Source organism: Ostrinia furnacalis, unplaced genomic scaffold (genome assembly GCF_004193835.3).
Source record: "Ostrinia furnacalis isolate ACB-3 unplaced genomic scaffold, ASM419383v2 OfSCF7336, whole genome shotgun sequence".
Lineage (NCBI taxonomy): Eukaryota > Metazoa > Arthropoda > Insecta > Lepidoptera > Crambidae > Ostrinia > Ostrinia furnacalis.
In genome coordinates, this window is record NW_021137575.1 from 1099141 (window position 1) to 1113757 (window position 14617).

Below are 14617 nucleotides of genomic sequence, written 5' to 3' on the forward strand. Positions count from 1 at the left end.
TTTATAAAAAAATACTTTCTTCATAGCACCATGAACCATATTGGCACTATGAGGTTTCTAGTAGATAAGGCATTTATTACGGGTATTCGCTAGAGAATTCTCCACACGAAAAAAATTAAGTCCGCTCCTTAATAACGTCATATTACTTACTATCAAAAGTTTATTGGTTCACTCTTGTTATTATTACACTAAAGTAATAATTTATATTATAAAAATGAAATAATATAATATAAGGGGTATCATTAACGTTTATTACACAGTTATAAACATGTTACGGACGTAGGTGGAAAACTACAAAATTACAAATAATTAGGTACAAAGTATTTACAGACAATAGTTAATGAATGAGTCATGCATCGGGCAGGTAACATACAAATATACATACACAAACAAATAGGTGTACACATTTAAACAGTAAATCCGAAAAAATAAGAAATTTCTAATATGTATACTTAAATGATAATATGATAATAAATAAATGTTTAACTCAGCCTTAATGCAAAAAGTCCTGCTAATTAGATTAAAAAATATCCAAAATATAAAAAAAAAAACAAATAATATCTAATTATTTCCTTTGAGTAAGTTTTAAATATGATCGATTATTATATTTAATAATACTAAATTAATCAACTTTCTTGGAAAGTACACAATATAAAGTTCATAAATACAAAAATATTTAATAAATTGTTCTAGTACAATAAACTTTGCTATATTTTATTATGACAATTTTAATACAATACACATACAAATAGTCTCATTTCAACATTATTATACCTTTTGCCAATACACGATCCAATTAGAATGAAAAAAAAATAAATGCCTCGGAAAATTTCGCTGAATAAATTTAATATCAGTTATATAAATTGGCTACCTACTATTGCTTGCAACTAATGAAGATTGGTTTCTTTGCAACTTTCTACTAAACTGAAAAAATGGACGAAAATATTTATTTTCAGTATTTGTTAGGTTATTAATGTTATGATTATACATTAATGAAATTCGGTTTTCCAACATTTTACTAATTTAAAGCTACTATTATATTGTTGTATAAGAGAGACAGCACCTTACTACAAGACATAACAATCTGCCTTTGGCTCAGTATCGTTTTAGATTTATGAGATTCTTTATATACACAATTTTCTTATATACAAACATGTTGTCACATCTAAGAGTATACATAGGCGACTAAACAACAATGACGGTTTAATTCTATAAGGTGGCATGGTATTACTTTATTATTTACATCAGTTATCAATATAAACACTTCAAAATGCACTATACAAGTACACTATGAACACAGACATTGAACAGTTCTTGCGAATAGTCACAATGAGTATACAAATTCACACAAGGAGTATAATAAATACCAAAGGAACTCGAAAGATTTGTACAAGATCACAGGAATGCTACCCCGGATTGTATTGGGTTTGGCCCTTTTATGTAACTCCAGATATACAGTCGTATCTAACTCAACACTTTTCACACATTTACAATTACCATCAGTTTCTGAGCTCAGTGGCAAAAATTAACAGCTTAATACATCAACATGCATGCATACACAGGCAGAAAAGAAATTCTTCTTTGAAGGCGTTAGAGCTCAGCTGGTGTTGGTGACAGCCAGTCATAAAAATTAACTATGATGACGTGCTATGACTGACTAAACTTTGACAAGTTGTCACGACATCCACCGAACTCAGAAACTAGAGGTCCCGAATGTATCACGTAGCTACCAATACACACAACACCTTATTTTCGTTATATTCAGTCAGAGTATATGACTTCCAACCTGCCCATAAAAAGCTTCTGTGTAAAGGGACATTTGGGTTTGTGCGCCTGTGTCTAAAGGTAATCGAACATTTGTCAATATCACGTGTTGCACTTAGTTCGGTATAGTTCAAAAACACACAAAAAGACGCGCCTCGATTATCTGATATCCACTGGACGAAGCGATGAGTATAGCAGAAAAGTAGTCCACAAGGTCACTCGATATTATTTTTTATTGTATGTGGCCAGTCAACAGACAAGATCACTTGATGTTATTTTTTATTACATGTGGCCAGTGCATAGACAATATTACATTACTTGATGTTTTTCTTTTTTATTCTATGTGGCCAGCTCGATGTTCGAAAGCACTTCACGTGTGCGAAGAACGCCACAGAGGACGCAGTCACGGGCGCTTGCGCGCGCGGCCGTTGGCCACGGGCTCGGGCTGCGGCTTGCGCGGGCGCAGGATGAAGTTCAGGTTGTACGCGGTGTTCACTGCGTAGTACACGTTTGCGTTCGCCGGTAGCACCATTTCTGGAAAAGGTAGAAATTGGTAGTTTATAAATACAGTTGAATAGCTTAGTTACTGGAAATCCAGAACGGGTTCATGTTCAGTCTACTCTTCTAGTCTATTTTTCAGTTTCAGAGTGGATCTACAAATATCTTAGTTACTATTTAATTTCACTCATTTGCGCGCCATCTCGATTATAATGCTGTAGCAAAGACTATACTATTTTAATCAAAAATTTATTAACTATTTTTACTAACCTCTATCGGGCAAAACTTGTGCTAAAGTGTATCCATCTGGATCGCCGTCGAGATTAAGTTTCAGCATCGCGTTGCGGATGACCTGCGGCGTGCGCTCGTTGTTGCACAGCATGATGGACTTGTACAGCACCACGCCCTCGGTCTCCACGCAATCTGACTCGTATGTGACGCGGATGATGTAGAAGTCAGGCCCCGTGCGCGTAGCGTGCGCCGGGCTTGCGCCACCCGCTTTCCCGTTGGCCTTCTGCCCGCTGTTGGCGCTCGATAGTGACACATCCAGCGACGGCAGCGACGACGACGATGAGCCGTGCGACAGCCGCGTCGGCGACGTGCGCCGCTCCAAACTATCCCGCTTCCACGCGTTGCCCGCCCCGTCCGTCTCGCAGTAGAACTGAGACGAGTTACTCGAACTCGTGCTGGCTATCGAATCGTTCTTCCTGTGACCTTGATTGTTGTTGTCGTTCATCTTCTTCGGCCGCCTGTCCTTCGGCGGATTAGTCGGCGGCTCGATCTGACACGAGAGCTGGTACGCCTCCCGGTCGTCGAGCACTATCACCGAGTCGAACCATCTGTCGAACATCGGATCGGTCGGCAAATGATACGCGTTGGCGGCGCCCTGCAACAGTTTTATTTGCGCCAGCACCTCGAATTCTTTTCTTCGTTTGTCGAAATTGATCAGACCATCCGCCACTGTATCGGGTATGGCGGTGTCGATCATCGTGAGATCCGTTAAAAACGTCCCCAGATACGGAATCGTTCCGTGACTCACGCCGGGCGAGCCCCTCTCATGGAGTAACTTCTGAAGCTGTCTATCGTTCTCGCCCACCGTATCGGCAAACTTGGCGGTGCCCTCTCGCATCAACAACTCCCTCTGAGCCCAACGATTGTTGTCTTCGCTAAATATTCGCGCCAACTCATCGTACAGTTCGGCCTTCTCCTTCTGAAGGAGAGCCCACGTTTTCCTGAGTCGGTACACCGGGTTACTCTGTAATCCGGAGATGATCGCTTTGAGCGAGGAAAAGTTTTTGAGGACTCTCAGCTCGCGGGCTATATCGAGCCAGGCGGCTAAGATATCGGCGCGCTCGAGAGGCCTGAGGTTGGGCTCGACGAGGACGGTCGATATGACGCGAAAGGAGACCGCGTTGAACTGGTTGACGGTGGCCAGCACCGTGGCGGCGTCGTGGGAGCGGTCCTTGTCGCGGCGGGACCAGACGGCGCCGAGGCACTGGTGCGGCACGAGCTTCTTGAACAGCTCCATGTCCATGCGCGTGAGCTGCTCGGCGAAGTGTCGGTGGGGCACGTGCGGCAGGCGGTAGGCGCTGGTGTGGTGCGCCGCCAGCCGCATGCCGGGCGCCAGGCACACGCTGCCGCCCGCGCCGGACCCGTTGCGTTCTGCACTGAATACTGCTAACTTCTGTAACACCTACAAATAAAATCAAGTCAAAATTTTGTGAAATTGTTACTCGAAAGTATTAAATAAAAATAGGTTATTTTAATTTGGGCCATATTGGCCAAGACAAAATAAGAAAGAGTTAAATTAAACTATCATTATTTTTACTGACCTTCGAATGAAGCTCCGATCCTGGCAAATGAAGCTGGGTGAAGGCGAGTAGCTGTTGCAGTGCAGGGTGGTGCGGTGGTTGACGAAAGTCCTCCGGGTAGGTGTCCAGCCACACGTGGAGACATGCCACCAGAGTCCTGGAATGTATATTACTCTATGAAATCCCAGTTAGGTTTTAGAAATAACGTTAGATCTTTGTTCACAAATCAAAAAGATGACAAAATCGCTTTGTCATTATGGATAGATAGTAACATGAATAATAATGTATTGTTAGTCATGTTATCTCCACGTTCTTTTAACGATTAAATGATCAATAACTAAATACCGACCAATCAGATGTCGATGGTATTTGAACATCACTGCAGATTTAGACTACATAGTGACTCCTTGACAAACTTAGAACACGCGCTACACAACAGTTTGCTGTATCAACGATTAAATTCTATTTGCATTTCCATTGATTAAAAATAGTCTAGCATGCTATTCTTAAAAGAAGGCTGAATCAATATTTTCAAAAATACTTTCTTCAATACAGATATTTCAAAGGTAAGTTAGTAGGTAATATTTACTTTCTATGTTGTTGTGAGGTGTCGACCGCGGCGGGGACCACGTCCTCGGCAGCCAAGGCTTCATATCGTCGCAGCAAGAGATCCAGCACTCGACTGCATTCCGCAAATGAACTGCAATTGAATAGACCAGTCGTTAGATTAATTAAAGGGAATATTATTTATGTAGTGGTAAAACAATCAGGAGCGACCTCGCATTGACCAAAGGGTCAATTAGGAGTTAGAGGCCATCAATATGCGGAGTTGTGGGATCGAGTCAAGGGTAAGGTTGTGTATCTGCGAAGGTTATGTAGCATAACTGGGTGGTTAGCTATGATAAAGTTCGTCACTGTAATGACTGTACATGCTTTATTACAGATACAGATATAGGCAGATAAGTGCTCGCAATCAAACTCGATGTTAAGTTTAGTAATTACAGTTTAAGATGTATAGCACAGAGTAGGTACCTACTTTACCGCTAAGTGCTTATTCACTCTGATAGCCTTGTTAGATTAATGGAAAACCTACATCAGCATTCATTGACATACAATAAGCGCTCAATGAAGTACTTATTTCATTCCATATTAAAAATACACGATACTTCTACAAGGTTTAGGATCTTTGGTTATAAGGAAGGAAAATTGTATTTAGTAATTTTACTCATCGTTTTGTCGTAAATATGCCAGAATTAGTGGTTTGACCAATCCTAAAGTAGAGTACCTGAAAGTTAGTCCTCTAACGACAACCACGGGAAGTGTGGCGGAGGTCCTATCCTAATCTCTACGGTGCCCACCTTCACAAAGCGCTCGCGCTCCGTCTCCCACTCAAGGTGTATTTTGTATAGATGTATAATGTACCTGTATGTGGCGAGGAACACGTTGACGTAGGTGGACTCGAGCTCGCCGTCGTCGGTGGCGAGCGCCTCCACCAGCCGCTCTACGGTGCCCACCTTACGAAGCGCATGCGTACTCTCTCTCACTCAAGGTGCGATATACTTATAGTATAGTATAGTGTACCGGTATGTGGCGAGGAACACGTTGACGTAGGTGGACTCGAGCTCGCCGTCGTCGGTGGCGAGCGCCTCCACCAGCCGCTCTACGGTGCCCGCCTTCACGAAGCGCACGCGCACCGTCTCCCACTCGAGGTGCGATATTTCATCGTCTGATTCCTGTAACATAAGTTATATCATCATCATCAACAGGTCATTTAGTCTCTACTGCAGGAAAACACCCATGTCCAATTTACCAGGGGCAAGGAGGGATTTGATAAGTAGATTCTGTGTTATATTATACAAAAATATTATAAATCAATCACCCCATGGGTTGTACTCGTAAGTAAGTGATCACTTGCTTGCGATATAGTTGCCTAAATTGTGCCTTTTTTGTCTGTTTCGTGTGGTGTGTAATACAGACTAAGTACTAAGTATACCTATAAAGATAGAGACAAACTCGTAGCATCACGTTTCTCCGAACCCAAGAAAACTAATTAGCTCACACGTGCAACAAGTAATAATGACATATCAACTCACTAGTCGCCCTTTCTACCATACCATCCGGCTCAGGTAAATTGTTGAATTTATTTTGATGGTTTGATCGATATGTCTTTCGACAAATAGCTACCTACTCGTGCGTACGTAATACCTTAGTAATACATGCTGTTATTTTCAAAACACTACAATTTATTCATCTCGTAAGTCAAAGTATATTTAAAGTGTTCACCCTTAATAATGGCATAGAAGGATAAAGAGCACAATACAAAGATTCTAAATTCTACGGAATAAATAAATTATTCATAAGCTCAAATTTTGCCTTTCAAATAAAGGATTTAACCCCTATTATAGTCTACTAAACCTGCATATAATTTACATAAAAAGTGTTATAACGTTGTACTTCAGCAAGCATCAATAACTCAGTTGTTTTGTTGGCAAACCAATCCAAAGCCACATTTATTTATAGTTAGTTAATAATATACTTATTTAAATCATTACTTTGATTCTATCAGTAAGATACTAAAAGCTTTACGTACTTAAATTACAATATCTATATCAATTAAATGCGTTTGTTGTTTTTTACTTAATTTATTGAATGTCTACAATATTTTAATAGTCACTTACATTTTGTTGTTGTTGCATTGCAAAATAGAAAATTTTATTCCACAGAACATTAGTCATTATCCACACGAACGCATCGTACTCTCACATCTCATTACTCTTTTTGTAAACAATCTTGAACATTTTACATAATCGTATCTCTACTACGCCCAGTTGTAATTTAGTTTCACAAATGACCAGTGACCATGACGCACATGAAACAGTTTAACTATTGTATAAATTGTATTACTCATAAATGCGAAATGTTATCAGTACGAAAATAATACAACCGCCACCAGCATTCTGATTCTGGGAATTACTTAAACTTGCGCAAATAATATTATAAAAAAAACGATGAAGTTATTATAGTTGCTTTTAATATTCGATTACTCATTATAGAAAAATAATAAATAAAGAACTACATGTTTACTGTATAAAGTCAAATTAAAATTATTGCTAAACTGTTTAAGTTACATTGTGTGTTATTACGTTTTAATGGCGTAAGTAAATAAGATTTTTAAGATTCTTCAAACAATTATTCAAAAGGTTCAAGTCTATTCAAGAGATAATAACATAATGCTCCTTTTTACATGCGTACGTAATTACTAATTACGTACTTATGTATTTCGTACAAAAAATAACTTGGAAAATCACATCTAAAATGTAACAAAAATAACATTGGGGTAATTATTTTTATATTCTTGCTAATTGATTACTGATGATGACTGATTCCTCTAACAAGGTAGACGATCACAGTCATTTGCAACCAGTATATCGAAGTAGCATTACATGAAAAATATGTGTTATGCACGTAAAGAAAATAATTTAAGTTAGTGGCTTTATAGATGTATCGTGAAAAATGTTAGTCAACAAAAGTCTTACATTACAGTCAGGCGCATGACGACACGGTTCATAATAAACCTTTGTACAGCTCTGTTAGCGGTTTGTGTTATCATGACATGCAAATCAGACTATGTCGTACTTCACAGGCAATAAAGCAGGAAAAAATAGAAATATGTAGAGCGTACGAATTACGAAAGACCAGCAAAATTTGTAATGTATTTAACTATACAATATACTTAATGCTAAATTGAAAGTTTCATGATTTAGTTATTCTTTACTTGGCCTTTTACAATATATTTAACTTTATATATGGCACAACTTGAATATTTTATATTATTACTTAGGTACTGATTGTAAGCTAAACTCTATCCATTTTTTTGTCATACAAAATAAAAACATACATAGGTACGTACGTATTTATTCAAAATCAAAAAAATCAAAATCAAAAGTATTTATTCAGTTTAGACCACAAGTGGCACTTATGAACGTCAAAATTATTATAGAAAATAATAAAAAAGAAAAGTTAGCCCTTATGGGGCACTTTACATGTCTCCTTATCTTTTGGGCCCTACCAGTATTTACTATTTGTGTAGGTAACTCGTTTCTTAAATCCCATCCCAACTAATATTATAAATGCGAAAGTAACTCTGTCTGTCTGTCTGTCTGTCTGTCTGTCTGTTACGCTTTCCCGCTTAAACCTCGCAACCGATTTTGATGAAATTTGGCATAGAGATAGTTTGAGTCCCGGGAAAGAACATAGGATAGTTTTTATCCCGGTTTTTGAAACAGGGACGCGCGCGATAAAGTTTTTCTGTGACAGACAAAATTCCACGCGGGCGAAGCCGCGGGCGGAAAGCTAGTATTTTATATTATTACTTAGGTACTGATTGTAAGCTAAACTCTATCCATTTTTTTGTCATACAAAATAAAAACATACATAGGTACGTACGTATTTATACATACATAGGTAGCTCGTTTCTTAAATAACTTCATATTAATACTTAAAACCTCCCCAACCCGTCTGACCAGCGTGGGGAGTGTAGGCCAAATCCTTCATTTGCTGGTAAATTAGAGAGGGTCGTGCTCCTGCAGTGGAGACTAAATGACCGATGATGATGAATACTTAAAATCAATTGATGATATCACAATGTTGATCGTCGTTTCCCATTATAATGAAAAATCTAAATTGAAATATTATGAAGCTATTACTTTATAGTCCATTACAATCATTCCGTAGATGACTAATACCTATTTCATACATATTATTACGATCATAAAAGTGTTAATTACACATATGATATATTATATTTAATGAATTGTTGCTTAAAAAGTCGGTTAAAATAGTTACCTACTTATTGCTGATTGAAAAAAGTCAAGTATCGTATATTACTTAAAATAACTGTGCACATATGAAAATAGGTGAAACTAGACCTATATTTATCGACAAAAAAGGTCAAATAAAATCTGAGTTTTTTTTTTAATTTTTCATATATTTTTTTTATCTTTCAATTTCTTATTGTAAAGAAAACGTAATAACTTTTAAACTAAGAGGTATATCATGATAAAATAAAAACAGTAATAATGCTAAATAACAGGCAATACTAAAAAATACATAAAATGCCCAGAAAACTTTATCAAGACTCACACTGTATAATAAAACGATAAGTTGTACAGTATATAATACTCGACGCCTTTTCAATTACATTTACTATCACATAACAAAACTAACGAATCAAATCAGCTACCGGCAAAAAATCACTGTTTGAATAATGATTTATGTAACACAACAATGAAGTTCCTTACTGCGATACAATGACGATTTAATTGGTATGTTGTCACATATTTATCAAAACAAGTGCGCAAGTAAAATAAATAACATAATTGAGTAGTTAGATTTATTTAATTAGGTATTAACGTAATTCTGACGCAGGTAATGAAACAATGCATTTGTAGCATGGTGGTTATAAATCGGTATAATCAGGAACGTTAATAACACGCGACATGCAACGTCTCCATGGCTTGCAATAATTCCCTCAAGCACAGAATACGTTATTTAGTAGCTGCCGCAAACTAAATACGTAACATATTATACAATAATTCACAAAATGTAGAGACACTATTTATTGCATGACAAAATATTTTATAATAAAAACACGTTACCTATTGTAGTTTAATATATTTTGGCGTTAGATACATTCTATCGAACTCTTTTTGATTCCTGTAATGAATTAATGAGGACAGCTGAAAAATATATGTCCGTTAATATCTATTGCCTATAATACTGGCTTTCAGTTTCAGTAATATGTATATATATTTCACAAGCGTAGCGTCTAAAAAACCAAAACGATCCTATTATACAAGTCTTCGTAAGTCATATTGTAACAACAAATGCCCAGTTTAACTTGCTTTAAGACAAATTACGATTACATTACCTACTTGAACATGAAAAGTTTTCATAAAATTATATCTGAAAATGCATGAAATTGCAATATTAACCCCACTGGTCCGAAAGGGAAAATGATATAAGTGATGCTTTCTCTAGCAGAACTGCGGGACGTACCTACTCACTAAAATCTAATGGTGTCCTTCAAAGCATCTGAACTACGATTTAGTGTCCAAGACCTATTATTTCGCAGCATGCCTAGTTGAATGATTATTTATTTAGTAATTCGTCGGCCGTTTGATGTAGTGGTTCAAAAACGGACTACTATGCCGAGAGGTCCCGGGTTCGATTCCCGGCCGGGCAGAAATTGAAGTGATGAATTTTAATTTCTGCGACGGGTCTGGGTGTTATATGTTGTATGTATAATATGTTTATGTATGTATTTAAAAAAAAGTAGTATATCCGTTAAGGTAGCACCCATGACACAAGCATATTAACAAGCATATTAATACTCACACTAGATGCGCTCCTTGTAGGCCGGTGGTAGCGGACCTTCTTCAGGTAGACGGTGTAGACGGCTCCGTCCACGCGCTCCTCGCCCCACAACCGCCATGTCGGCTGCTGGAACACACCACCACCAGGTCAACACAACTGTCCAATAGTCAACAACACGTAGGTAGAGTCGGAAAAACATAAATTATAGTTCTTGCAACTCACGAAGGCCAGTGAGCTTTACTTGTGTGTGTACGTGTACAAGCACATAACGATAGTGGAATGTCTATCAAAACTTTTGAAAAACAAACAGGAGCCACCACACATGTAAAGCTCACTCGCCTTCGTGAATTGCAACAACTATAATATTGATTAATAATAGCGGTTGTATTAGGTATAGCACATCACACACAGTGAGGATATGCACATAACCAATAAATTAATAGATATGTGTATAATAGAGGTACACAAGTAAATATCAGATAGTTATTCCTCATATAGGTAGATAATTCATTTCTTAACTTTATTTATTTATTTAATGATAACACCGTTCATTTAATTAACCAATAAATATCAATTATACAAAATGTTTGATCGTTACCCTGAAAACGTAATTTATTATGATTGAATTGTTCTAGATGTGACGTCATAAGATCTTATCAATATCTCCTTTGAAACATCTAATAAAAATAATTACATTAATTAGTTGTGCCAAACCAATTAATTCTATTTTCAGCCCAAAGCGACGCAAGATTTGGCGAAGGGAACATAAATCTATATTTAATTATTCTTGAAAATCTACTTGTATATGTATATTTATTAATGTCTAAGTTATATAAGAAAAAATATATATTCATATTAATTTAATGCTAATTCGGGGGTGACATGATTTTCCACATCTAAATATTGTAGTAGAGACGCATGATCGATTAGGTGTAATGTCAATCTAAGAGTAGCATGTTACATTTTACTCGTAAACCTTAGGTATTTGTATCATAGGTATAGAGATAGATCGCCCAAGCCCAAGTATAATGTATGTAGAATTATATTAGACTACTTTTTGTCACAACAACCTTGAAGAACTTATAGGGGATGGATAGAGCTCCGCATTTCTCAAGTTACGGATAAGAAAATTCATATGCCTTTATGATAAAAATAAAAATGGTGTTCCAGCATTTTTAATATGATGTGAATACGAACTTTCTAAGAACATATTATACGTTTGTTTTTATTTACTTGCCTAGTCATAAGCCATTTTAAATTGAATTAAAAATCTATTAAACAAAATGATTAATGATATCAGCTACTATGAGTAATTAGTTTTGATTGAGTCATTAACCTGAATTTTATCAAGTGATTACTAAAATCAGCTGTTTTTGATAGAGCAGATACACTGAGGCCGGGTAACGGGTTACATCACTGTTACGATAACATTGTCTGCTGATAACGCTGACTCGCTTAGTTGTTGTTAGACACGTCGCGTCGCAGTCTCAATGCGAGCTGCACTTACGTAATCATCATCAACGTTATCGCCGAAGAGCACCGGCTCGGCCTTACTGACGCCGCAGATCCTCCACATGGCCCATGTCGACGTCACGAGCGACGTCAGCTCAGCTGAGCGGCATCATGCGCCCGCGCACTTTCACTGCCGGCCGCACCGCACCGCGCACACCAGAACATGCAAATCCAATGATTTTGTAATAGGCTATTTGACTTGATTCTAAAAACCACCCTAGATTACTCTGCTTCTCGTGTTTATTCTTCTCCCGCCAAGAGTTGTTTTTGATTAAGATATCCAATCGAAAATTCACTGTCTATATGGAGTCAAAACTCTATCTTGAGCAATATAGCCTCATGCTGGCATATGATGAAAAAAATGGCATTAGAACACAAATGTTAAAGCTTATGAAATTCTGGTAGCTTTAGCTAATTTAGAGCTTTTACAATAGGTAAATTTATCTAAAAGAGTGCACTAAATAAAACTGTTGTTTATTTTCATCAGTTTTCTTTTTATTTACATTAATGAAATGCCCTAAAAGAACTCATATTTTAGGTAAATGTCTGTTCTTACATTGTTTGTAAGTTGTCAAATAGCCTATTGAATCAATCAACGGCGAGAGGATTGCGAGTATGCGAGCCGGCCGGACGTGCGTGACGCGGAGAAATCGCGCGCTCGGACACTGGCACACTTGCGGTAGTATCCGGCTCGAACGACTCCTCCGACGATTAACCGACTCGCTGACAGACAGAAAAAGACATCGCGCCAAATCACTCCTATCTCACTACGATTCACTACTATTTGCAAACGATTAGCGATTTCTAGCATCAATTAACCGTGGTCAATTAACCTCCGCGCTATCGATAGTCACCTTTTCACTTGTTATGAAACTGAATTTTGCATACTACATGAATAAACTAACGATCAATTCACTATCACAACTTTCACAGCAACGCAAACGCCGTTACCGTTCACCTCCGAATGTTATTTTCTGATTGCTGTTTGTAATAGCATGGGAAAATGTTAGTGTTATTTAGATGCGCTGATGCAGCGGCGCGGACGCAGCTCGACTGCTCTCTCGCGGAGAGATCGCGTGAAAAACTCCGATAAAGCACGTCAATGACGGCTCGGTGTGCACGGCCATTGTGGAGCGCAGGTGTAACTTCATAACACCACACGTGCCTGTGTGCGTGGGCCGTGTAATGAGCTTATTTACAAGCAAATATTTATACACATAAATATAATCCGAAACAATAATTCACATTTCGTTAACTAATTCGTGAAATCACTAATCAGGAGACAGCAAAACAAACAACATCTCTGCTGCTGATGTGACCAGATACCATGAAAATAAAGCTTCGATCCGAATTTGAAGTAGTCATGGCTCACTTCAGCAGTTCTACATGCTCTAAATACGCCTGTAAATACTAAATTGTTACAAATGTTGTCGGCATGTGTTCCAATTCCAAATTACGGTCATTTGTTCCCGGAGGAGCCTAATATACATAATGAAATGCGTTTTCCGCTCCCACCACTCGGAGGAAATTAATACTTAGCTGGTGTTTACTGAATCGACTTCATGAAAATGATAATTTGAACTTGTCAAATTTCATCATTAAGGTGAAAATGCATTTTTTAACTAAATACAATATTTTATTACCTACACCTACATAAATATGTATTTAAGTATTGCATACCTAAAGCAAAGAAAGTAGAGCAATACTTGATAGGAAATAAAATAAAAATATATTATTGAAACGTACTATTGTTTTATTCTAGCTTACGGTGTGTTTGTAAGCGTATTAAGTAATTTTCCAGCAGTGTCTTTAAATATTTTAATGCAGAAGATGTAACAGAAGTATCAAGGTACAAATTAAAAGACGTACGGTGTAGCACATTAAGTAACATGCGCCCGCGCACGTAATGGAGCGATTAATGCAGCTGTCCACTTGACTACAACTGACAGCTGGAATGATTGAGGTGGCGAACTGAAACCCTTTAGTAACCCAATATTTTATAAAAACTTATAACTTCATAATATTATAAACACAAGTAAGGATGGATAAAATATATATTTTCATTGAGATGTCTACAATCAGATTAATTTTATAGCGTAGGTGTGTAATGATTAGAAAAAATCCTACTAGCATGGAAAGTGTAGACTAGACTAAATATTAAGTACCTACTACACTCTCAAGTGTAGCTTTCTAATCTGAAATTATTATCAGAAATTAAAAATCCTAACTCCTCGCCGTACAAAGCTTTAACTTTCTATGTAGTTTAAATAATTGAAATCGTGTAAAACCCAACTGTTTACTTTTTATCCAGATGAAATCGGGTTCGCGATTGCCGACCCGAGGGAAGCATAAATAATGCCAGCCTGGCTACATGCGTGAAATACAAGTCCAACAATCGTATTAACGTTGTAAAAAGGAAAATACTAGGGTACGAGTATTCTGAAATTAAACGTTTTGCACCGCGCGCGAGCTGAATTTGGAAACCCAGCTCAATTAAAGTGCTTTTTATAAAATGAAAAGAAGCTACTTAGAAGTGTGATACATCTATTTTACAGTTTACAGGTTTACTAAGCAGACGCTGGTTGCTGAAACGATTTTGCGTGTGTTGTAAAATTATGTATGATAGACTTCACTAAATATCGTACAATGTATTAAGA

General features: G+C 37.3%; 1 protein-coding gene across 10 annotated transcripts in view; it reads right to left on the reverse strand.

The window, feature by feature from the left end:
* Window positions 1-230: 230 nt before the first annotated feature.
* Window positions 231-14617, reverse strand: part of Rgl (Ral guanine nucleotide dissociation stimulator-like) — a 33214-nt gene continuing 18827 nt past the window's right edge. For 7 of the 10 annotated variants that reach the window (XM_028319830.1, XM_028319826.1, XM_028319823.1 and 4 more), the window contains 6 exons: window positions 10470-10574; window positions 5655-5806; window positions 4663-4773; window positions 4095-4230; window positions 2533-3955; window positions 231-2298 (listed from right to left, as the gene is read on the reverse strand). In XM_028319830.1, the coding sequence (XP_028175631.1) occupies window positions 2168-2298; window positions 2533-3955; window positions 4095-4230; window positions 4663-4773; window positions 5655-5806; window positions 10470-10574 (2058 nt within the window). In that variant the 3' untranslated portion in view covers window positions 231-2167. Of the gene's footprint in view, window positions 2299-2532; window positions 3956-4094; window positions 4231-4662; window positions 4774-5654; window positions 5807-10469; window positions 10575-11955; window positions 12091-12516; window positions 13039-14617 lie in introns of those variants that run through there. The other 3 variants (XM_028319831.1, XM_028319827.1, XM_028319828.1) reach the window with 2 other exon arrangements.